This window comes from Moschus berezovskii, chromosome 9, assembly GCF_049115385.1.
Source record: "Moschus berezovskii isolate FMDL1 chromosome 9, NW_MosBer_1.0, whole genome shotgun sequence".
In the NCBI taxonomy this organism is placed as follows: Eukaryota; Metazoa; Chordata; class Mammalia; order Artiodactyla; family Moschidae; genus Moschus; species Moschus berezovskii.
In genome coordinates, this window is record NC_142468.1 from 29,729,197 (window position 1) to 29,756,483 (window position 27,287).

Below are 27,287 nucleotides of genomic sequence, written 5' to 3' on the forward strand. Positions count from 1 at the left end.
CCAAAAAGTCAGATATACAACCAAACAGTAGAAATTGCAACAGTTAAATAATTAGAATGTCTATACTTACTATCATGATGAGTTTTGGTCAGATGGTCAGAGTCCAAGGCATGATAATATTCATAAATTGAGCGGCCCAAAAGTTCTTCTGGCTCATATCCCATCAATTCTGTAATTCTGTTAAGTAAAAAATACAAGTAAGAATAAAAGTGACATAAACTAACGAATAAAATTTTGCTTCATCAGAGTATCTGATATGCATAAATCTTACGGACACCTGAATTTTCAAAAATAAAGAGCATTCTTCTTTGTTTAAATAAACTTGATACCTCACCTTTAGTAACTCTACAGATACTAAATGCAGCACCATGCATTCCTTTAAGCTCCAAGGGTTCACCCTGCTGCTTAACCCTTATATCTCCTTCACCCAAACTTGTTACCTACTTTTATCATATTTTATTGTACATACTTTTGGTAATAAGACAGTTAATATAATAAATAGTTATGAAGGGCTGCTAAATTAAATAATATAAGCTTCAAAGGCAGTTAATGATATTTAATTTAAAATATAGAGTAAACCCATAACATTATTTTTACCATAAAACCAGATTATTTTTGTGTGTGTATGTATAAAATCAGATTCTTTATGCGACAGTTCTCCTAGGCAAGGCTTCACACTTTGGGGAATCAATATCTATGATAAAACTTTAATATGGGAACTAAATAAATTCTTATTATGTTGGTTTTGGAAGATGCTCTTGTACTTAGTTTTTGAAATTACAAAAAATTATAGAAATTCATTTTAGATGAAACAGTGATATCAAACTGAAAATGAACTAGAAAGTAATTCAGTTACCCATTCTGCTCCTTAGCAGTTCAGTTAGGACACAGACTATATTTTATGCATCTCTCTAACCACAGTCTGAAATGGAACCCATTTCATGAGAAATAGTATCATGCTAACAGAGATACTCTCTCCTCTTCTGGTAGCAAAAGATGAGTTAAGTTCTTTGATTTCTCAGACTTTAGAATTCAAAGGGCTTTCTAACTGAGGTTCAAGCAAAAGTTATGTAATATACTGCATACAAAACTATAAAAAAACCAACTAACTCTAGAAAACACACAGGGGAGGTATCTTTAGCCTAATAAATGTATAAAAGTAATACTGTTTGTTGTCACACCTTAAGGAAAGATCTGCCATAGTTTATTCCAAAATAAATAAATAGATAAATAGCTGATTTGTAAAAAAAAAAAAAAAACCCAAAACTCAACCTTGGACTGCAAGGAGATCCAACCAGTCCATCCTAAAGGAGACCAGTCCTGAATATTCATCGGAAGGACTGATGCTGAAGCTGAAACTCCAATACTTTGGCCACCTGATGTGAAGAACTGACTCATTTGAAAAGACCCTGATGCAGGGAAAGCTTGAAGGCAGGAGAAGGGGATGACAGAGGATGAGATAGCTGGATGGCATCACTGACTCAATGGACATGAGTTTGAGTAAACTCCAGAAGTTGGCGATGGACAGGGAGGCCTGGTGTGCTGCAGTCCATGGGGTCACAAGGAGTTGGACACGACTGAGTGACTGAACTGAACTGAAACCAAACTAAGCCAAAATCCAAAATTGTTTACTAAGGGCTATCTCTAAGCACATCAACACTAGGTGGCAGCATTACAAGGAAACGTTAAAAAAAAAATCACAACAGTCCTAATTATGTTTTAAAAGTGAAGTAGCTCAGTTGTGTCTGACTCTTTGCGATCCCATGGACTGTAGCCTACCAGCTTCCTCTGTCCGTGGGATTTTCCAGGAAAGAGTACTGGAGTGGGTTGCCATTTCCTTCTCCAGGGGATCTTCCTGACCCAGGGATTGAACCCAGGTCTCCCACATTGCAGGCAGATGCTTTACCATCTGAGCCACCAATATAATTTTAATTAGTCTTATATTTTAAATTTTTTTCATGGAATTAAATTGTTTTCATTATTTAAACCTTTATATTCTTTTATGTGCCTGGCATTGTTCTAGATGTGAAAATGCAAAGGCAAAAACTCAACTTCTGATACACTTAACCATACTACTTAAGAAATTATGCGGCACGCAGTGACAGTAATACTGCAGGAATCAGAGGAACCACCCCTATCCATGATAAGGAATCATGGGGATGAGGGACAGCTTCTTACAGGAGACTTATGAGTTGAGTATAGAAGAGAGTCAAAGAGAGTAAATTATTTGGGGAAGAAAGTACACTAAAAGCAAAGACAGAGATGAGAAAATGCTTGACATTGTACAGGCAAGCTAGTGGGGAGGTGAGGCTGGAGAAGTAGGCAGGAGAATTAGATTAATGAGAGCTTTTGTATATCATGTTAAGGAGCTTTGATTTAATCAGATGTCCATCATTGCCTCTCAATCTGAGTTGAGGTACCTCTACCACAAAGGGACAAAGCATGTCAAAATATAACAACATGGTTTCCTAGAAGGTCAATTTTATTCATATTTGAGGGAGAAAGGTAAAGTTAATTTGACATTAGCTTTTTGTACCAAAAGGGGAAGGAGTAATCAAGAAAATTTAACCAAAAAGTGTTTTTAATGGACTATAAACCTGTAATCTAAAACAACTATGCAGTACACAATTCATTTGTTCTAAGTATCATGGGGCAGGAACTATTTAATATTAAACTTCATTTCTACCTCAGTACGTTCAGTTCAGTTCAGTATGTTACTGTGCCACAAACATTGTAGCTACTCATGTTTGAATGATTACAAGTGGAATTAGTACAATAAAGTGAAGAGGAACTCAAAAGCCTCTTGATGAAAGTAAAAGAGGAGAGTGAAAAGGTTGGCTTGAAACTCAACATTCAGAAAACAAAGATCACAGCATCTGGTCCCATCACGTCATGGGAAATAGATGGAAAAACAGTGGAAACAGTGTCAGACTTTATTTTTTGGGCTCCAAAATCACTGCAGATGCTGATTGCAGCCATGAAATTAAAAGACGCTTACTCCTTGGAAGGAAAGTTATGATCAACCTTGATAATATATTAAAAAGCAGAGACATTACTTTGCCAACAAAGGTCCGTCTAGTCAAGGCTATGGTTTTTCCCGTGGTCATGTATGGATGTGAGAGTTGGACTGTGAAGAAAGCTGATCGCCGAAGAATTGATGCTTTTGAACTGTGGTGTTGGAGAAGACTCTTGAGAGTCCCTTGTACCGCAAGGAGATCCAACCAGTCCATTCTAAGGGAGATCGATCCTGGGTGTTCATTGGAAGGACTGATGCTAAAGCTGAAACTGCAATACTTTGGCCACCTCATGAGACGAGTTGACTCACTGGAAAAGACTCTGATGCTGGGAAGGGTTGGGGCGGGAGGAGAAGGGGACGACGGAGAATGAGATGGCTGGATGGCATCACCGACTCTGTGGACATGAGTTTGAGTGAACTCCGGGAGTTGGTGATGGACAGGGAGGCCTGGCGTGCTGCGATTCATGGGGTCGCGGAGAGTCGGACACGACTGAGCGACTGAACTGAACTGAAATAATAGTCATTTGTGGGATATTTTTTATCTAAGAAGTCTGATATGTTAGAATTCCTCAATACTGAGCAAAATATTTTCCACGTTGGTTCTTAATAGGTATAGCTGTGAGAAGTTCTAGAAAGAGTAACCAGAAAACATCTATCTCCTGGTCAAACTCAAAATCTTACTTGGTTGGCTTCTAAGCAGGCTGCTTTTAGCTCTCTATCATGACCATTTTGCCAGCTTTCTGATATAACCACACTCCCTTTCATTATCATTCTAACTCCATCACTTTCCTTTCTTCCCAACCCACCCCTACACTTTATATACTGAGTTCAAAAACATAAAGATAGTTCCTGAAGAAGGATGGGCATATCTGTTCTATCATGCATTGATATAAATACTGGCACCAAACACCATATCTCTTAGCATTTCTGTCTTCATTTTTCTTAAAGTTAACCCCAGTGGTGAAGCAGTCACTATGTGCACTAAGCACTCAACAAACTCTTAAAATCCTTTCCACAGCCTTTTGAAGCATGGCCCTTATTTCACAGATAAGGAAGATGAGATTTAGAACAGCTAAGTTCTAACACCCAGGCCACACTAAGTACCAGGACTACAAGCCAGGATTGAATCAAGAATTATGTGATTCCAAAGCCAGTGCTTTGTCACATTTTCCCGTCCAGTAGGATAGGTCTTAAAATCAATTTTCTTGTATAACGTTCAATTTTAAGATAATACAAATATACATGTATTATACTGTGACAAACTCATGCTCAAAGAAAAGTAGAAATGTGTCTAAAATCAACTGGATACAAGCAGCAAAGTCAGCATTTAGTAGTCTGGTTACAAAACATATGCCTTCAGCCACTATGTTACAGTTTTACAGTAAAAAATGGGACAAGCAAGCAAATAATTATGAAACAGAAAAAAGGCTATGACAGACCACATATAAGGAACAGTAGTTTTTTAAATAAAGAAAGCTCTACAAGTAGATGCAGTAAGTGACTCTTAGAAGCTAAGTTTGTGTCTGGAATTAAGAAAACTATCACTGTACTAAGACAACAAAATAGCATGTGGAGTTCTCTGGAAGTAGGGTATTAAGGGCTACATCAGAAGAGTCGTCCCATCTTCCTGATTAATTCGGGAAAATCAGGAACGTCTGTGGTGGTCCAATGGTAAAGAATTCACCATCCAAAGCAGGGGACACAGGTTTGATCCCTGGTCACATCCCACATGCCACAGGGCCACTATGCCTGCACACCACAACGAGGAAGGCCGTGCACCACAACAAAGGCCTAGCACAGTCAAAAATAGTCAAAAGTCTCCTCAAACAAAAAAACTGGGGGGAGAAGTCAGCAGGGGCCAGATCATAAATATCTTTCCTTGCCATGCTAAGTTTAGATTTATTAAAGAGGTCTATTTTTCTTTCAGCTTTTCAAAATGCATGTCTTCTTTTGATAAATAAAAATCTCCTACCCTTCTAATATTTTTATAAACAAAAGTTTGTGTGTGAAGACGAAGGGAAGCAATGAGGCATTTTCACAAGACATGATCTGATTTTCACATTAGGAAGTTCACTTCTTGGAAACCTGGATGAGATTAAAAAGGCACAAATGCTGGTAGAATGCAGTTAGGAGACTTTAATGGCAATAGTTCAAGCCAAAGGTAATAATGAGCTGAAGAACTCAATGGCAGGAAAGCAAGAGTGGAAGGAGGGAATAGAGCAGACATACATAGTAAATCTATTAAGATTTTGAAACAGAATGTAGATCAGTGAGCAAAAGAAAAGTTAAGGATGACTTTCCAATTTTTGCTGGAGTTATATGTCTATACTGGTATATTAATCATGACAGGTATTGTAAAAGGAAAAACTGTTTCTGAAGTTGTTTTGGGATAGGAGTGGTTCAGTCAAGTATGGAAATATTTAGTTTATAATACAGAAGAATATCTATCTAGATAAAAATATCAAATTGGCAATTAAATGTAAATGGATAGAAATCTGCGAAACAGCACCATCAGCATGGATAAAGTTGCTCAGGAAAAATACGTAGGATGAGGAGATGACCAAAGACTTTCCTTTCTAGTCCACAACCAGAAGTAATCCTTCCTCAAATTATGTACTGTATGTCTCTAAAATATTTTTCTTTAAATAAATTAGAACACCTATAGGAAAAAAAACACCTCATCTTAATAATCACTGGATAGCACCTGCTAGAGTAAGTATGCATGGTACACAGTAAATGTTCAATAAATGTGGTTGAATTAATCTATAAAGTTAATCTTACCAAATTCGAGGATGTATGACTGTATTCAACTTAAGTGGAAGGAAGCCTGCACACCACAACTAGAGAACTAGATTTATTAAAGAGGTCTATTTTTCTTTCAGCTTTCAGTCTTTACTATAGTCAATAGTTAAAACAATTCTGTGGACTAATTAAAAAAATTCAAGTTATATTTTATATTTCACTTACCTTTCATCACAATAAGAAAATTTCATATCCAGACTGTGACGACTGAGAAAAGTCTTGCTGTCTAAAGGAATTTCAATATTTGATGGATGAGGAATGGGTTCACAAATCAGCACCAAGCATGTCATTGGTGGTTTTTTATACCCACACTGAGATTGGTTACTGTTGGTATCATATACATGAATATGGCCTGTGCAGTGAAGTACCTGAGTATGAAGAAAAACAGCAGTTTTTTAAAAAACTTATGCTAGTGAAAAACAAAATACAGAGACAGTTGAGTCTGACATGGCAAGTTTACTATCATTAGTAGATCACTATACTTTTGAAAATCAGTGTTTTTTCTACACTACCACCCATGACCTACTCTTCAGGTACCATAAGATTAGTCCTTGAAAAAATTTCCCTTCATACAAATCTGAACTTGTTTTTCATTTATCTGGCCACTATATCTGTTTGATGGTTATTTCTTGCTCTGATGATGATGTTTCAAAACTGAGCAAAGAAATGACACAACAATGAATAAAATATTAAAGTGTATCAAGAGTCAAACACTGGGTGGTTGGCAAAGCCAACAGTGCACATAACTTAAGTTCATGCCTCTTAACTGATGAATCACTAAACTTTTTTGGATATCAAATCTATAAACATAAAGGAACAATAAGTTTTCCCTCATAGTTCTAATGCTGTCTTAATACTAGTAATGTCAAGATGCATTAATTTATCTAGAAATCAGCTGCATTCACAGATCATTTTTATACTTACTTTCCATGTTGCAGATTTTATGTTCATAGTTCTCCCCCGGCTAGTTAGGGTACACTTCATTCTGAGAAAAAAGCTCCGCTGTGTATTTTGCTCTTTACCCTTTTTTACAAGGCCTAATGAAAACATGAAATAAAATTTAAAAACATAATTAAATACACAAATTTGTTACAGTAGAAGCAGCACAGTACCCAGTACCTAGGTGCTACTCAATGAAAAGTCTCAATATGAGAACAATGCTTCACACCTGCTTTGCTCATTAGAATACATCCAAGGGATTTAATACATTTGTAGTAAGTAATGGGTTCACAATAGCAGTGATTCCCTGAGATGGTGAGATGAGAATAACAATCATTTCACATTCAAGCCATTAGAGATGGTCAGATTACAAAGAAATATAAACATGGTATGAATATGCTCCCTAACTGTGTTATCAGTATATAAAGCACACTCCCCCCAAAAATGAACTTAAGCAAACTCCTCCAAACTTTTACTAAATGTGTTAGCTCAATTTATAACAAACATTCTGTATATTTATAGAACTTTTAAAATATAAAATTTCTCTTCAATAACAAATAAAATTTTTATATATCTGATTTTTCTAAAATCTTCCTCTAAAGCAAGGAAGAAATTATCTCTACTTTGTTACTAGGGGAAAAAATAAAACATATTAACCGGAAGTGTGTTTACTCCCATTCTAAGCCTCAATAACTAATAAAATGAGATTACACTCAACTAACAAAGAGCAACTTGATTTCTTCTCTTCATTGATCAGTCTGATTCAAGCCAAATACTTCATTCAAGTATTCATTATTCGGGATCTGGATTGGCTATTTCAGGCAATATAAAGATGAACAGGACAAAATGCCTGTCTAGAAGAAGTTAAAAATTGAGTAGATGTAGTGAGGTCAGTGACAACAACACAATGTAAAGTAAATGCTCAAAACTTACAAGAACACTTTAAAAAAGTACAAAGAGAGATCAGGAGATAAGTTTAAGTCAAGGGGAAATCAAAAAGTCCTTCTCAGAAAAACAGACATTATAATTTCAGTAAGTAGAGTTGAGTAACAACATTTGAGCAGAAGGAAGAGTAAAAAACATAGAGCTGAGAAAAAACATCACATATTTGGGGAACAGTGTGCATAATTGTTTTAGTGTATAATTCAGTTTGACTCTAATATAAAGTACATACAGAAGAGTAATCGGACAAAGTTAGAAGGGATGGTTAGGGCTATAACTAGAAAGAGCCATGGGTGCCACAATTACATCAGTCTTAAATATACAAATGCAGCTTCCAAAAAATTTTGAGTTGGGAAGCACAATAGCAACCTAAGGAACATTAATATAGCAGCAATATATACGTGTTAGAATATAATGATGGTAACGAGGGGCTAAGCAGCAGGCAGTAGAAGTGAAAAAAAGGGTGACAAAAGACAAATGAAGAGGTAGAATCTATCAAAACTTGGAAGATTAATGGCAATAAGGGAAAAGAGAACCTTTAAAATAAGATCTGGAGATATTAAGGCTAGTATATTGAAAGTGTCAAGTCAAAAAGAATACATTTAAATTTAGGCTTGCATAGCTAGAAATACTAGACTCTTGAGAAAGAAGAGTTCTAGTTCATACTCAGAATTATGGAACACAGGCAAGTTGGGACAGTCTTGGTGCTGATACAAGTTATTCAGGTTTACTTAAATAGGATTGAATTTGCCCTACCTGGAAGCAATTGAAAGTGAATTTTAAAAAGATGCGACAAGAACCATAATGGCCTTGGTGATGGTATAGGTGTGTGTATTGGGGCTGGGGCGGGGGGGACAAGGAAGGGTCCTTGTGGTAGCAGCAGAGATCCACATGTAAAGTCTCTGAGGTATTTTCAGTTCTTCATAATCTAAACTTGAATTAGATTGCCCGTTGGAAACCTAAAGCCTTTGAACTGGGACATGAAGATAAATTTAACACTAAGGTAAGTGAAAACTACTAGCATTTTCTTAATAAAAAAAATTTTAAACAACTAAGTTTTCAGCTCTATAAAAATAAATACTTTATAATAATTTAATGAACTCTAAATTCTTTTTTTAGAATTTAAATGAAATAGAATTATGCTGTATAAACATACCATAGGCTCTTAGTATATCATTAAAATGTACTGTACTGTAGCAGCCCTACTTTGCTAAAAGTGAAAAATCTGCATTTTTGTTTCCCAACAAAATATCAGAAATTCACTAACCACCATTAGGAATTATTTTAAGTTCATAATTAAATCACAAATCTATTACAATAAGAGTAGTACATGTGCTTTAACAAAAGCATTTGGTTAAAAACATACATCTATTATGTGGAAATGTGTTTTACAGTGATATATGGTGTTATATTTCTATTATTGTGATGAAAAAGAAAGCAATACAAAAAGACGAAGTGTTTATTAAAACATGAAGAAAAAAAAAAGAAATAAATGGTTTTGCCAGCACTGAAGAGATTATAGAAAGTAAATAAGCTAGATCAAACCTGTTTTATGTAGTAATTTTATAGTTTATTTTAATTATTTCAGTTGTAAAACATTGTTATACTGTTAATTAGTTCTGATTGTTCATATTAAACTATTGAAATGCAAAAAAATAAATAAATAAATTTTAAAAAAATACATCTAAGCTGTAATAAGTAGACTAGATCTGATTTAGAATAATGCATTAGCATCATCACCAAACCAAAATAAGACTTCCAAATATCTATTCATTTATAGTCTAGACCAAGGGAAGCACTGAGCTGCCAATACAAACGTCAAAGTATAAACACTAGAAGTTATATATTAAACTCATCAACCCACTTAGGTCCTTGCTCAGAGTATATTTACTCCTTTACACAGAATTCTAAAAAGTATGCATTTGCTTTTCCAAGTTCACAGTAAACACACGACATGAAATTAAAAAACAGAAGAGGGCTCCAAGGTAAGAAATGGCAGTAGGAATGTATTGAGAGTTGGTGAACATAGAAAGAGCTCTGAAGTACTAAGGAGTATGGACTTGAACCACTCTACCTTAGTCTGACCCTCACTGTGCTAACCAAATAATCTTCGGCAAGTTACTCAGTAACTCTATAACTCAGTTTCCTCAGTAGAACAGAAATTGTAACTTCATAAGGTTTTTAAAGGAGTAAAAGCACATAAAATGCAGAAAAGTGTCCTGGCACAGATAATTTCTAAATAAAGGTTAACTTTTAGTAGAAATGAGATGAGGTTAAAACAAAAACCATAAAGAATGACTGACAAAGAATAATCAATAAGGTTTAATGTAGAAACAAACAAACATACACTTAAATGGGAGAGCTGCAAAGAACAACTGCAGAGCACAGTGACAAATTTTCAGTGTGGTAACTGAGTCATGAAAGAAAGATCCAGTTATGATCCATATACTCTGCTTAAGAAGGCACAGTTATGAAAAGACTTTATTTGTTAAGATTTGTAATACACAAAGTACTTTTTCCTCAAATCTTGGAACATTTGATTATTTTTAACAATTCATTCCTAAAAGTTAAAGGTCCTAGTAGGTCTTTTTTAAAGAGATGGGAATACCAGACCATCTTACCCTTCTCCTGAGAAACCTGTATTCAGGTCAAGAAGCAAGTTAGAACCTTACATGGAAGAACTGACTCGTTCAAAATTGGGAAAGGAATACCTCAAGGCTGTATATTGTCACCCTATTTATTTAACTTATATGCAGAGTACATCATGTAAAATACCAGGCTTGATGAATCACAAACTGGAATTAAGATTGCTGGGAGAAATATCAACAACCTCAGATACGTAATGATACCACTCTAATGGCAGAAAGCGAACAACTAAAGAGACTCTTGATGAGGGTGAAAGAGGAAAATGAAAATGCTGGCTTTAAAACTAAAAATTAAGATCATGGCATCCAGTCCCATCACTTCATGGCAAATTAGAAGGGGGAAAGGTGGAAACAGTGACTGATTTTCTCTTCTTGGGCTGCAAAAATCACTGTGAACAATAACTGCAGCCATGAAATTAGAAGATGCCTGTTTCTCAGAAGGAAAGCTATGACAAACCTAGACAGCATATTAAAAAGCAAAGACATCACTTCGTCAACCAAAGTCCATATAGTCAAAGCTATGGTTTTTCCAGTAGTCATGTAAAGATGTGAGAGTTGGACCATAAAGAAGGCTAAATGCCAAAGAATTGATGCTTTTGAACTGTGGTGCTGGAGAAGATTCTTGAGTCTCTTGGACAGCAAGGAGGTCAAACCAGTCAACCCTAAAGGAAATCAACCCTGAATATTCACTGGAATGACTGATGCTAAAGCTGAAGCTCCAATACTTTGGCCACCTGATGCGAAGAGTGTACTCATTAGAAAAGACTGTGATGCTGGAAAGGATTGAAGGCAGAAGGGGACAACAGAGAACGAGATGGTTGGATGGCATCACTGACTCAATGGACACGAGTTGGAGCAAACTCAGGGAAATGGTGAAAGACAATCTGGTGTGCTGCAATCCATGGGGTCACAAAGAGCTGGACACAACTTAGCAACTCAATAACAACAACAAAAAATGCAAGGGCATCTGTAATGTAATACTTTGTAACTGAACTATATAATATTCAATTATTATGAACAATCTGAGGGGTCACATAAGCAGTTATGTTTTAAAATTTGGTGAACTTTTCCTTGGGCATTCAGTTTGAACCCAAACTGGCACCTTAACTTTAATATTAAACTATGTAAAATCCTATTATATGTATGACTGACTTCCTTGCCTTAATATTAATATTAAATTAATTTACTTGGTCCTGATTTTTATTTATTTTTCCATTTTATTTTATCAAGTCTTATATCTCTATATTTACAGAATTACATGGGCTTTTTTCAAAACGTAGGTATTTTTATGAAATTTCTAAACAATAGAATAACATGGATATAAAAAAGAACAGAGTAACATTTTATCAAGCATGAAATGAGGTTTTGCCTTGCTGCCACTGCTGCTGCTAAGTCGCTTCAGTCATGTCCGACTCTGTGCGACCCCATAGACAGCAGCCCACCAGGCTCCCCCGTCCCTGGAATTCTCCAGGCAAGAACACTGGAGTGGATTGCCATTTCCTTTAGGTTAGTACAACAGCAAAATTTTAAGATTAGTGATAGTATCCAATTAAGTAAAATCACCTGTCACAATAAATCAAACAAAAAACTGTTCTTCTCACCATTTCTGTGTGTAAGCATTTCTCTCATTTCCTCATGGTCACATGGATGAGTAAAATCAAACACACTGTGTCCAGTTAGTTCAAACTGTAAAAATAAAAACATTTAAAAAATTAGATCTATAACAAAATCATAAACACATACAGAACAGCTCTTAATATGTGGGCATTTTACCTGAGTTAATCCCATGTATTTGTTTACATTATCAGAAATGTAAATCATGTCACCATCATCTGTGAGAACCATAACAAAACCATCCAAGGCTTTCAAATAAAAGCAATTCATCTGTGCCTTCATTTCATCTTCAATATCCAAATCACCTAAAAAAGACACAAGAAGAAAAAATGGTTAAAATTTTATACTTAAATGACAGTAATATTCAGATGATTTTATATAAGTTTTCCCCAGATACTTTATTTAATACATGTAGCACATATTTTTTCCATATATTTAAATTTTTTCTTCTGTCATTCTTTTAATACAGAACAGTCAAGGCCAGAGAACAGAGACTAAATTTAGATTTGCCAGCTGCTTTTAATGATTATTTAAAGTAATGAAGCAAGGCAAACCACTGAAAAGAGAAGGGTCATGTCATTAAAAGTAAGATAAATATAGGTAGGTAGGTAAGTATGGCAAAAGTAAAAGATGGAGAGGGAGGCCAATATCTTAACATTCCTGACTGAAGCTTTAAAAGTAGGTAATAAAAAGGATATCATGTTAAAGAAGTGAGAGTAAGACCACCTTCTAAAAGTAATTTCCAATTACTTTTGATTTCTAATTTTTAGACCTATCATGCCCTTGTAAAACAACTCACCAGCATCTAGAAGTTTCCTCACACGCAAATAGCTGATGGTGAGCCTCATAACAGACGCCTTATCAAGATGCGAGCTTACATTATGGGGGAGTGGCAACTGATGAGCAAGCTCATAAAAAACTTCAGACTCTTTACTTCGACGAGATCTGGCTGCATCTCTAGACTTCTCTTTTCGACGTTCAGAACTTATCCTATTTAACAAAAGAGGAGGAGAGAAAAAAAAAGACAAAAATTTAAACGTCAGTTTGCCTTTGCTTCAATAAAATTCATTTTACATTTTTCTCTTTACCATGAAAAGATTAGAAGATGCCATGTAACTGTATAGAGACTTATCCTACTACATAAATGTATTTTTACAAGATAGCTATACAACTTTTTGGATTACTGTAGACAAAAGGAACTCTCATAAGAAGTCCAATATAAAACTTTTTATCTCTCCAAACCAGTGTTTCCTCCCTGGCACATCAAATTAGAGGATGTTTTTGATTTGGCCAAAACCTTACAAGTAGCCTGTATATCTAAGGCTGTACTTTCACAGCCATTCATAAGTAGTCCTCAGAGCTTTCTTACCCTCTCCCCTACCACACGAGCAATCCAGACTATAAGCTATAGGAATTTATATTAGCATCTATAATCAGCTACTGTTTTCAGCTTGCTTACTGCCTTAGTCCCTTTTCTTTACTGACACAAAAGGTACCAAATAAATGCAGGGGTAGGGGAAAAAAAAGATGTGGCACAATACTAAAAATTTAAGAGAACAGGCTAAGAAAGATTACTGGTGAAGATGCATGCATGTGTGCTCAGTTGTGTCCGACTCTGTGACCCCATGGTAGCCCATCAGGCTCCTCTGACCATGGGATTTTTCCAGGCAAGAATATTGGAGTGAATTGCCCTTTCCTTTTCCAGGGGATCTTCCTGACCCAGGAATCAAACTTGAGTCTCCTGCATTGGCAGGTGGATTATTTACCACTGAGCCACCTGGGAACCCCAAGAAAATTACTGAGGGTGTCAATATAATTATGTATCTTTAGGCAATGCTTCCAAGAATAAAACCAGTTAGAAAGATTTTCATAAGTCATCCAAGCAGAACCATCTTTCTTTGCATCACTATGTAGCATCATCTATTCCTCCTGACCCAGCTGAAGGTAGACAAGGCTAACCTGGTTCTGGCCTTAGCGGCTTCTTTAGTAGCTATTGTTTATAGCCTACCAGGCTCCTCCGTCCATGGGATTTTCCAGGCAAGAGTACTGGAGTGGCTTGCCACTGCCTTCTCCGTATTAAAAACCTACTACATGTCAAACATTATCCTGTACTACTTCTCTCAAAACAATCTATAAATAGATTAAATATTATCCCTATTTTACATACTAGGAATCTGGGATTCATTAGGTTAAAAATAGCCATGCTGTAGCAGACAGGATTTGAATGCAGGTATTTTCTTATTTACCTCTCTGCTCCTCCACAAGGCTTTATCTTCTTAATGCAGAGTGTGGCTTCTACCTCAGTCAGCTGCTCTCCTATGACCCTCAACCTAATCCAATTAAGTCAATTATTTATTAAATGTTGAAAATAACCACTACCATTTACTAAGCACTGAGCAGTAGAGTATGTTAAGGATCTTGCCAGCATTATTTCAGTTAATCTTCCTTATAGTCTACGAACTAAGTACATAATTGCTTCCAGGTAAATATCTTCTCCCTCCAGCGATCTGCAAAGCTACAGATTCAATCACAGAAGTACCATTCCCAAAAACAAGCAAGGTCCTCGTTCTCAAGAGTATGCTTCTGTTAAGCTGTATAATAAAAAGTGAAATTCTAGCATCTGTGTTTTGACAACAGTGGTGATACAGTTTTAGCACTTGCTCAAGTTTGTGTGCTCATCTGACTTTTATACTTTCATAAGGTATGTGAATATTTACTATTATTAAGTGAACTTTGACAGAAAAAGTTCAATTCAAGCATCTAGATCAATTTAACTTGAGTATCTTGAGATTTAAGGTGAGCTATTAAAAAATATTACTACTTATAACTTGGTATTTGTGAATCAGGATTATCTCAATGCTGTAGAATTTTTTTAAAAAGACACAAAAATATATTACATGCTAAGGCTAACATGAAAATCTGACAATGTCCTCAGTCTAAAACTTCATTTTTTTATTTGCATTCATTGTTCTCATTGACTTTAACTAAATGTTTTAAATGTACAATAATAAAAGTTTAACATCTCAGACACTATTTCTCTCACTTCTTTTCCCTTTTGGATTGGTAGGTAAGAGGAAGCAATGGCAGTGGGAAACATACTCCTATCTGGTTCAAGTAAAATCAACAACAAAAAAAGAGTGATAATCAATGATCTTATGATAAACATGGATATTGATTCAAATGCCATAATTAGTCCAGGTAATCAGAATTTTACCAGAAACTTCCATCAGATTTACTAAGCCCTCTTTCATTTAATTTCTCAACCAAATATAAGCTACCAACAAATTACTACCCAACTGAAATACTTGGTGAAAAACAAATCCTTATATTACATATTATATGCTTTTAAAGGGCATCTGATCAAGCTAACCATCATGATGTATTATCTCCATACCTTTAGAAATATTTGTATTGTTCAGAACTTTGAAGATAATGATTGTCCAAGATATGGCAACTAAGTTTATAAGACAAATCCATTACAAATGAGTTTGAAAAAAACGTTTAAAGAACAATGTATAAGCTAGTGAAGACTGTGAGAACAGGAATTTGAGCATTAGCCAAGTTTTTTGGGGAAAAAAAAAGTAAGCCTTATCAAAGAAGTAATATGATACCTCAAGAGCTGACAAACCTAAATTAGATGAAGAAGGTGATGAAAATCAGTATATCTTCTATTCATAATCAATCTAGACATAAAGCAATCAGGAGACCTGTAATAAAGATTTAATGAAGAAATTTATCTGGTGTTCTTCACATGTGACTCTAGGAGCTCTTAAAACATTTCTCAGGTTAAAGCTAAAACTTCCAAAACTCTTAATAGAAGTTTCAGCATCTGAACTGCCCAGTTTCTTGTCTACTCACAATAAGGTTCTTTTTATCAGGTCATACCCCACAGAATTACAGTACTATTGACCAATAATTATTTCTAGTAGAACATGGAATCTAGGTTCCACAAAGGTGAATCCTGTACTATTTACTTACTTATTCTTAGATGGCACAATAAAACTTTTGTAGACCAGAACAGGCAGATTTTTAGCATGCAAATAAGGGTACCGTTTTTCTCTAAATTATCAATTCCATCTATGTTGTTTTTATTAATACAGATCAAGTAAAGTTCTGCTATTAATATGTCTGCATAAGGTGCCATTCATAATCTGATAGTCATGCTAGAAATCAGTCAAGAGTACAGTAAAAATTCTGTCTTTTGAATAGTTTGCTTACCCATTTCCATGACCATTTTAGAATCAATGTTTGCATAAGCTAGCAATATAGCTCAATCTTTGTGATCCTCTAGCTTTCACATACTATTTCATTATTATTTAACATAAAGTACTGGACAAAAAGCTAACAGTTATATCTTCATATGATTTTGTATAGGAAATACATTTACAGCTGCTTTCTTATTCAGTTTCTTGAGTACAGAGTTCATGAATAAGCAATAGGCATTTTACAAAGAATGCCTATTATTCTTCAGATTAGTAAGAATACAAAACAATTGCATATATGTTAATGCATCTGTATTATCTACTAACTGCACAAGAAATGCCTGTTGGCATTCCTAATTGTAAATATGTATGACTTCAAGAACTGAAGTTAGATCATAATCATTCAAAATGTTAACAGATGATCAGACATTTCTAATAAATTTAATGTATAAATTTCTTAAAAATCAACTGTATTATTTGCTGCTTTAAATATTCTTTCTGACCTTGAAGGTACAAGTTGTTGTTCTGCACTTCTCATGTAAGTATTTATATAAGATAGACATTCTGAAGTGAAATTCCATGATCTAAAGGATGTGGCATTTAAATTATCCTTTCCAAAACGGTCTGTTTCCATTATTTTGTCTCTGCCAACCCACGAATGTGTGTATTTATTTGCCCATGTTTTCTGCAGTAATATATCAATATTATGGATCTTTTTTATCATTTTAATTTTTGCCAAGCTGTTAGGTAAAATTTGTGTATCTCACTGTTTTCACTGCCCGGTACTTCTTGACATCTCCTCAGGTCAGAGGAAATTCCAAGGAAATTTTCATTCTTTAGTTGGTATTTTGGCCTGTAGCTTTGAGTCTAAACATCTATACATGGTACATACAATGTAAACATTGGTATTCTAAACATTTTTCAACTATTAACTTATTTAAATTATTATATCATCACCATATTACAGATAATGGAACATGAACAGTTTACCTAAGTTTACGCAGTTAATTAATGGTAAGCCTGTATTCAAATAAGCAGTCTGACTCTAGAAACCATGGTATTAAATAACACTAGACTATGCCGCCTCTCAGAAACTTATTTTAATTACCAAGATAAGTACTTATAAGTCCAGACCATTATTATAAAGTTCAAAATTGGTTTCCTTCACATCTCCAAAGACATAAAGGGGAGGTACAGGGGTTGGCTTTGGAATTTAGAACCTGATCCTAAACTATTCAGAGGAACTCTTTTCTAGAGTCTGCTTGTAAATCCAAACTTCTAATCGAAAGGCAAGGCATCTTTCTGCCCCACCAACTACCTCTTAAAGCAAAGCAACTTTTAATTGGTACTGCCAAACACTAAGGGGAGAGAATCAGTAATCCAGTCTACCTCATATACTCTCACTAGACTTTATTTTTAATTTGTACAAAGGAGTATCTCTGTACTTAATTTAAATATCTTAGCTCACTATTGTTGGTGTTTTATTTGCATAACATTCAGATCCCCAGAGTAAAACCAATCTGCATACATACTTCAGGAGATGTGGCCAAGGTACTCTGGTACACAAAGTACCTTGAGAGAAAAGATGTAGAGAATTACCCCCCTTCAAACACTTATTGAGCACTTACTATGTGCCAGGCACTGTGTACTGCTTTCACATACATACAATGCTTTCGTTATATGTATTTTAATTATCATAATATTTTAGAGAACCAAAACACTAGATGGGAAGTGACCTTCCTGAACCTCAGAATAAACTTCATTCAAGAACTAGTAACTCAATAAATATTTATTGAATATTTATCAAGTACTATGCACTGTGGAGGTACTTGGAATATAGTGATAAGCAGAACAGAATTCATGGAACACAGCCAGCCTCCCCCTTAGTCTACTAGTTACTTAATGCAATATTCGCAAATGCCGGTCAAGGTGCATCATAATTACCTGGGAAAGTCAACATTTCAAACTTCTGGGCTCTATCTTTGTAAATCTGATTCAGTAGATCAGAAGTAGGGCCCCCAAATCTGGGTTTTTCTAAACTCCCAAAATGTGTATTATACACAGTGAAATTTAGGAATCATTGACTGAACTAATCTTCACTGTCACATTCATTTAATGTTGCCCTCAAATTACTACCTCAATGATACTTTCAAAATAAGAACTCTGATTTTGTCCTTAAAATCCCATCAAATGTACTCTTCATAAAGTCTAATTATTCAGGTGAAACCTTCCTTTAGCTAGTTTCCTGCCCATCTCTTCATCCTCATCATTTCCCACATTTCTTCAGCCACAGTATAGTTACTCAAAAGGATAATAGCTTATTCATTTCTGGCTCACTATCCTACTCTCTCTGCTGGGGTATCCTTCTCAATATGTAACTTGGTAAATTTATGTGAGAAACTTTCAAAATTCAATTCCATCATCATTTTGTCTCTGCATTTTTTCAAAACTGCTCCTCTCCCCTAGATCAGACCACTCTGGTTATTTTGCAATAATTATGTCCCTCTGAGTCGGACACGACTGAGCGACTGAACTGAACTGAACAGTCCCTTAAAGCTTCTTGGAGGCAGGAAACTGCCTCATTCATTTCTGTGTTCTTAATAGGAAACATGCACAAGTGGCTTTAGTACTTGGCCCAAATCTGCTATTTGATTTGACTTCAGCACTGAATTTGTGCTTTACCAGCACTCCTATGATCCTATAGATTACAATCATAATTAAACAGCATAACAATGTCAGCACTATGAACAAGGCATACTATTGGGATTTACTGTGATTATCCAGATATGCATTTTCAAATATAAGTAAGCATACTACACATAAGTTAGAATGGGGGGAAAAAGCTAAAAAAAATAAATAAATCACTAAGCAGTATTAACAGTGAACAGCACCAATACCATCACCAAGGAAGAGTAAGTGATCTCAACAGAGGGGAGATTTAGAGCACAGGCAGAGAGCTGAGAAACTAGAATACCACCTTGCTAAAAAGAAGCTTGAAGTTTAAGATTACTTCCCTTATCACTGCAATCTATTCAGGAAAATGCATGAGGTATAGTTAATGTTCTTAACCAATTAAATCAACACCTTTTTCACATTTATTTTATGTCTTCCTAGTCCAGCTGGAAACATGATAGTTGATTCACTTTGTTTTCTATATAATCTTTTCCAAGAGAGCCTTGTAATTATTATAAGACATGAAAGTTTTCATTAAGTTGATTTCTAACCTTGTTCTTTTTTTTTAAGGGAGGGTTATTCAGAAAACAAAGATCATGGCATCTGGTCCCATCACTTCATGGGAAATAGATGGGGAAACAGTGGAAGCAGTGTCAGACTTTATTTTTTTGGGCTCCAAAAATCACTGCGGATGCTGATTGCAGCCATGAAATTAAAAGACGCTTACTCCTTGGAAGGAAAGTTATGACCAACCTAGATAGCATATTAAAAAGCAGAGACATTACTTTGCCAGCCAAGGTCTGCCTAGTAAAGGCTATGGTTTTTCCCGTGGTCATGTATGGATGTGAGAGTTGGACTGTGAAGAAAGCTGATCGCCGAAGAATTGATGCTTTTGAACTGTGGTGCTGGAGAAGACTCTGGAGAGTCCCTTGTACTGCTAGGAGATCCAACCAGTCTATTCTAGAGATCAATCCTGGGTGTTCATTGGAAGGACTGATGCTAAAACTGAAACTCCAATACTTTGGCCACCTCATGCGACGAGTTGACTCACTGGAAAAGACTGATGCTGGGAGGGATTGGGGGCGGGAGGAGAAGGGGACGACAGAGAATGAGATGGCTGGATGGCATCACCGACTCGATGGACATGAGTTTAAGTGAACTCTGGGAGTTGGAGATGGACAGGGAGGCCTGGCATGCTGTGATTCATGGGGTCGCGAAGAGTCAGACACGACTGAACAACTGAACTGAACTGAACCCTTAGACAAGTATTTTGTATTTATTATTAAAAGTATTCTTATTATCCCTAGAGGAGGAAATGGCTACCTACTCCAGTGTTCTTGCCTGGAGAATTCCATGGACAGATGAGCCTGGCAGGCTACGGTCTATGGGGTTACAAAGATATGATAGAGTAGTATGCAAAAACAGCAGACTTTACAACAAAATTTGAGTATGAATCAGTTTCTCTCTATGTAACACATATGTATGCATATAAATAAATTTATAACTTACAAATGCACAGATAAAACCAGAAAAATACAATGATAAAAAGTTTAGCAAAGTTTACAAACGTTAAAAATTAGCAGTTTCAAGATGGCAGAATCAGATTATTTTGTTTTTAAGAAAAATTCCCATTGAATTAACACTATCAATGCACCTGCACTGAAAAACCTGAAAGTAGCAGTCATGTAACTTTTAAACGTGTTTCCCAAAAAGACTACTGAAAACAATTTTTTTTCTTCATTTTGGAATAAAGCAAGTACAATCATACTTTTTCCAGGGAATGGAAAGTAAAACTGAGTAAACAATATAATTCAATGTTTTTAGTTTCTCATTCTAATCAATTTTCAGATTCTGAAAATTAAACACTTTGTAATTAATTTGAAATGCCAAAAAACAGGTGAAATAGTTTGTTTCTAGCAAAAAATATTGAGAATACATACAATTGTATTATTTTTGAAAGCAGCTTAAAATTTTTTTGGTTTAGATGATCGTTATCTTACTTAGTTGTTGCTGTTTATTCACTAAGTCATGTCCAACTCTTTGTGACCCCATGGACTGTCACTCACCAGGCTCCTCTGTGCATGGGATATCCCAGGTAAGAATACTGGAGCAGGTTGCCATTTCCAACTTAATATATCCAACTTATAAACTTATGATCTCTTAAATGTCCACAATTAGAGAAAGATTATTCACCTTCCAATAATCTCACAAAGTGCTTAGTTTTAACACTATTTTCTAATGTTCCAGGGAAATAAAAAGAAAAAACTGAATCAGTTTGAAATTAGAGGGTACATTCTGAAAATGAAATCTGTATCACATCTGAGATAGCTTTAATATGTAAATGTCCTATTTATGCACTAATTAAATTTCTTAATTTGCTAATACATTTACATCTGTTTACATGATTGTGTGTGTGTAATGAAGTTGTTTTGAAAAAGAATATGCTTTTGTTTTTCTTCACTAATGATTTAAAAATCATCTCTCTCTTGGTTCAGAATCAGTCTTGAGCCTTTCAAAAAAAAAAATCTCTGATCCCCTGCAATATATAAAGTATTAGATAAATTAAACCAAAAAATGTGAAGCTATTACTCTAAGATGGAGGTTTCTCAAACTTTAGCTTCCCTCACAATCAGAGTTTCCAATTTGAAAGACTGGATCATCTGTAATGCTAATAAATTAGCAGGTAATACCAAAGATGTTGGTCTGGAGAATACCTTGAGCCCCTCTGCTCTAGGAAAATACTTTGTTATGTGTCCTTCAAAAATGCCCAGAGAAGTAAAAGATTGTTTACTAAATACCTTCTCTTTAAAAAAATCTGCCCAAATTCTTTACAAACACAGACAATATATCTGGACTGTAAGACATTAACACTGCCACATATTTAGAATGTAACTATAAAATACAGTATGGACATAGACTAATCAATGGCTGACCTATGGTATGCATCACAATTGCCAACAGAATTTTTCTCCCCAGATATTTGTGACTAGATCCCAACCCTGGAAATTCAAATCGTAGGCTTGGCACGTTGGTTTAAACTACAATTTTCTGTGTACAACATGATTAATAAATTGTCACTGCTATATGTTACATATGAAAATTGCTGAGAGTAAATTCTGAGTTCTCATCACAAGAAAAAACTTTTCATTTTTAAAAATTTTGTATGTATGTAAAATGATGGATGTTTGCTAAACTGATCATTACATGACGTATATAAGTCAAATTATTATGCTGCCCACCTTAAACTTATTCAGTGCTGTATGTGAATTATATCTCAATAAAACTGGAAGAAAAAAACAGATGACACCCATTAAAAAATAATAATAAAAATACAACCTTCCCGATGATTCTGATGAGCAGTCCTAGATGTTTGTGTTTCATCTATGGGTGCTCATAAAATTTACATATTTTGAGTCTCATCTTCAATTTACCAAGTCAGAATCTTTGGAGGTGAGCACCTGGGAATCCTTCTATTAATTAAACACCCAGGTGATTCTTAAGCTACAGCACTTTGAGAACTATTAGCAGGTCTTATTGGAGAAGGACATGGCACTCCACTCCAGTACTCTTGCCTGGAAAATCCCATGGATGGAGGAGCCTGGTAGGCTGCAGTCCATGGGGTCGCTAGGAGTTGGACACAACTGAGCGACTTCGCTTTCACTTTTCACCTTCATGTATTGGAGAAGGAAATGGCAACCCACTCCAGTGTTCTTGCCTGGAGAATCCCAGGGACAGGGGGGCCTGGTGGGCTGCCGTCTATGGAGTCGCACAGAGTCGGACACGACTGAAGTGACTTAACAGCACAGCAACAACAGGTCTTATGGAGAAGGCAATGGCACCCCACTCCAGTACTCTAGCCTGGAGAATCCCAGGGACAGAGGAGCCTGGTGGGCTGCCGTCTATGGGGTCGCACAGAGTCAGACACGACTGAAGTGACTTAGCAGCAGCAGCAGGTCTTATAGCAGAAATTTAACAGGATAGCCAGCAAATTTGAAAACTGAGAAAAACTTATTTTTAACTATAACTACATAAATATATCACTAGCTATCTAGGTGGCTCAGTGGTAAAGAATCCGCCTGCCAATGCAGGAGACTCAAGAGTCCTGGGTTTGATACCTGGGTCAGGAAGATTCCTCTGGAGTAGGAAATGGCAACCTACTCCACTATTCTTGCCTAGAAAAGTTCATGAACAGAGGAGCCTGGCAGGCTATAGTCCATGGGGTAGCGAAGAGTCAGACATCACTGAGTGACAGAGCATGCACGAACATACACATACCACAACTATGTCTGTCAGGCAGAACACTGAACTGAGTGAGCAGTAAAATTGCTGGGAGAACAAGATACGACTGCTGGGAACAAGAAGCTAGAGGCACAATTCAATAAGTCAGTAATAAAGTGTGTGCTCAATAAAACCAGTAACTTTTCCTCAAAAGATCAGAGCATTATTAGGTTTTGCATGCGTGCTCAAGTAGTGTCCAACTCTTTGCGACCCCATGGACAGTAGCCTGCCAGGCTCCTCTATCCATGGGATTTTTCAGGCCAGAATACTGGAGTGGATTGCCATTTCCCCCTCTAGGGGAATCTTTCTGACTCAGGTATTGAACCCGTGTCTCCTGCATCTCCTGCAGTGGCAGATGGATTCTTTACCATGGAGTAAAGATGACTAAATGAAAAATGTGACAATGGTGCAATGTTTTTTCAGTTCTCTGAAACAATTTTTTATAAGTCAGTTCTTAAAACTCTTTATGAATGTCACAAACATCAAAGCATTGAGACTCACTCTCTGTAACAGCTGTGATTTAACGGCTTTCCCAAAATCATATCACCTACTCTACCACTCTTCTCCCTTTGTATTACCTCCCTTCTTACCTTGTAAATTCCTTTCCATTTCCCTTAGCATATGCTTTCTTTTGATAGTTACAGAACTGAGACTGGTAATCAAGGTCAGTGACATTAAACTTTATGCATGTGTATATTCAGAAAAATGTTATCCTTTTTTAAAAATATTGTTTTTGATGTGGAGCATTTTTAAAGACTTTGTTGAATTTGTTACAATATTGCTTCTATTTTATACTTTAGTTTTTTAGCCCTGAGGCATGTGGGATCTTTACTCTCTAACCAGGGATCAAACCCGCAATGCCTGCATTGGTAGGTGAAGTCTTAATCACTGGACCACCAGGAAAGTCCCAGAAAAATATTTCTTTAATTATTTGCTTAAAATATAACAAGATACGTAAGTTATAACGATGAAGTTTTTTTCTCATATAGTAGGAGGAAAACACATGTACCAAAACAAAGGTATATACACAGAAATCATATCCTGAAGATTTTTCCTATTTAGTTCTAAACGCTGACCATGATGAAGTTTCTGAAAATAATGACAAAAGAGAAGCTCTTCTGAAGCCATGGCTTGATTCTCCACCTACACTAATCCATCCTATCCAATGTTACAAAATAAATTTTCAACTAACCCTCTGATCCTATTTGTCTATAAAAAGAGAATAAATAACACTATTACTAAGCAGCAGCTCTCAGATTCCACCTAGGAATAATGCCGCTGTATTTAATATGGCCTATGCCTTTCCACAAATCAGAAGCTTAACACAGAAATTTTAAATTAAAATATAAAGAAATTTAAGGATGTTTTTACAGAGGAATAGAAGAAAGAGACACAAGTACCTTTAGATATTTGAAAAGGATGTCATACAAAAGGCAGATTTGGCAATTTATGCAATTTTAGAGAGTAATAAGTGGGAGTTAACATGGCAGGCTTTGCTCAATAGAGTGAAAGTGGTTCTAAAGGTAAACTCTGAGAATTTCAAATTTTTATTCTTATTTTGGTGGCGATGTAAGAAAAAAGGGGAAAAAGCATGTTCTGGATCATCTAGAAGATCTCTATAAGGTCTCTATTCTTATGCTATAAACCTTCTATGTTTGAGGTTGCATATGTTTATGATCAAATCGGTACCAAACAATCACTAAAAGGAACAGGGTTACATTTTAAAATATGGTATAATCATGTTGAGGTCACTAGGCACATCTCAAAGGTTTACAAGTATTACTTTGCTCTAAAAGAGATCTAAACATTAGTTGGGATTGAGAAATATTGGAATAAAGAACTTTCTAACATTTAAAGCTGCAAAAATGTGCTTTTTGTGTGTCTCTAAGAAAATTCTTTGGCTCCAAAATCACCGTGGACAATGACTGCAGCCACGAAATTAAAAGACACTTGCTTCTTGGAAGAAAAGCTATGACAAACTTAGACAGCGTATTCAAAAGCAAAGAAATTACTTTGCCAACAAAGGTCTGTCTAGTCAAAGCTATGGTTTTTTTCCAGTAGTCATGTATGGATGTGAGAGTTGAACCATAAAGAAAGCTGAGCCCTGAAGAACTGATATTTGAACTGTGGTGTTAGAGAAGACCCTTGAGAGTCCCTTGGACTACAAGGAGATCAAGCCAATCTAAAAGAAATCAATCCTGAATAATCATTGGAAGGACTGATGCTGAAGCTCCAATACTTTGGACACCTGATGTGAAGAGCTGACTCATTGGAAAAGACCCCGGTGTTGGGAAAGATTGAAGGCAAGAGGAGAAGGGGGCAACATAGGATAAGATGGTTGGATGGCCTCACTGACTTAATGGACATGAGTCTGAGCAAACTAAGGGAGATAGTGAAGGACAGGGAAGCCTGGGGTGCTGCAGTCTATAGGGTCGCAAAAAGTCAGACATGACTGAGCAACTGAACAATAAAGAAAATTCTCAGAGTAGATTGGCAAATTTGTAAACACAATTATAGAGGATATTCCTGTGATGGTTGATATTAAACTAATAATACTTAAATCCTAAAGTCAATTATTTTGCAAGAATCTCAAACCTTAAATCACACTGCACTAAAAAATAAAAGATGCAGCACATAATAAATGAATCAATTAACATAAAAAACTGAATATTTAACTATAGGCTGAGCCATCAACAATTCACTGCTCTGCTTAACAAATAAGATGCACAAATATCTGCTGAACAAATGAATGTGCAATAATCTGTTATAGGCCATCGTGCTTAGGTGTTAAGAGTAGTGGTCTAGGGCTGAAAAAAATTTTTGAACCATTGAAATAAATCAATTTATTATCCAAGAAAGTATCCCTTCCTCCACTCCTATTGAAGGCTCTACTGATTTGAAACATAACTCATATAAACATTTTAGCTATGTTACTGCAAAGGTAGGCAATTTCCAACTCTTCTCTGAAGACTAAACAGACATTTAATGAAATTTTGACCCCCAAAATGCATGGAAAAGCAGGCTTTCTTAATTTTCCATCCTCTAACAACCAAATAAATAACCTTCAGAGTATTTTTCTTCCTTTACTATTACCACTGTAGAAAATGATTATTTTATAGATGTCTGCACAAAAAAAGTATCTCCATGTAATTTTCAAAGGCCAAACATTCATAGAAAAATACCAATGTAGAGGAAAAGCAGCACTAACTATTCTTACCACTATTATAAGTTCACTGATGGTTTGGCTCAAAAGGACATCAGCCCTTGCCAAACTGTCCTAAAGAAGACTTGACGGACTCTAAATAATATCAAGAGATTTCAGGGAAGTGGAACTCTTCTGAAAACAACTTAATAAATATAATAATTGTATGAATACAATTATGGTTTCCAGTTTATTAAGCCCTTACTTTATGCCAAGAACTGTTAAGAGTGTCCCACATGGGTTGATATCTTGTTTGTCCTCACCACAATCCTATAAGGCAATTATTCTTATCCTAATTTACATATAAACAAAGTGAGACCTAGCGAGGTAAAGCAACTTGTGCAAGATTACACAACTGAAGGAGCAAAGCAAGCAGCCAGCCTCTAGAGCCAAAGCTCTTAGCCAGTAGTCAGTCATTATGACAGTTCTCGTAAAGAAATGAAATGAAAAACCTAGTCCAGAGAAGAGATTTTAAGCTTCCCCAAAGGCACACAGCAAGAACAGTTGTAGACTGACCAGGCTTAAAAGAAGACTCTGTAGCATATGAATTCAGGCACTTTGCAACAAAAACCTATAGCCCATTCATTAGGATACCAGCACTGATCAAGAGTCCTTTATAAGGAAATAATTAATAATCTACATCAAGACAATCAAATAATATACAAACGATATTTGACTCATGTAATCAGAGAACTCCATTGACATAGTTAAAAATAATGGTCCAAGCAGGGCAAACTGGCATTCATCCAGGAGACTGATACGTAGATATTAGAAGACAGAGGGAGTTTTTCTTCTTTTTCCTTTTTATCATCACAAACTGTATGGAGGCAAGCATGGGAATGCTTAGTGGCCATATTTCATACCACATTAACAGACTGTCACTGGCAGAATGAGGCAACATGCAAATCGAGCAAAATATAAACCAAGTAAAATTTAAGGGAAAGCCTGAGATTACATTTTAAGGACATCACTTA

General features: G+C 35.7%; 1 protein-coding gene and 1 long non-coding RNA gene across 2 annotated transcripts in view; one reads left to right on the plus strand and one right to left on the minus strand.

The window, feature by feature from the left end:
- The window catches only part of LOC148776419 (uncharacterized), a 166,986-nt gene that overhangs the window by 15,504 nt on the left and 124,195 nt on the right, over window positions 1-27,287 (plus strand). The gene's annotated exons all lie outside the window — the stretch shown is intronic.
- Window positions 1-27,287, minus strand: part of HIF1A (hypoxia inducible factor 1 subunit alpha) — a 48,440-nt gene that overhangs the window by 12,418 nt on the left and 8,735 nt on the right. Inside the window, exons 2-7 of the mRNA XM_055435408.2 lie at window positions 12,758-12,948; window positions 12,118-12,263; window positions 11,946-12,030; window positions 6,743-6,855; window positions 5,984-6,186; window positions 71-177 (exon numbers count right to left, since the gene is read on the minus strand). Of these exons, the coding sequence (XP_055291383.1) occupies window positions 71-177; window positions 5,984-6,186; window positions 6,743-6,855; window positions 11,946-12,030; window positions 12,118-12,263; window positions 12,758-12,948 (845 nt within the window). The remainder of the gene's footprint in view (window positions 1-70; window positions 178-5,983; window positions 6,187-6,742; window positions 6,856-11,945; window positions 12,031-12,117; window positions 12,264-12,757; window positions 12,949-27,287) is intronic.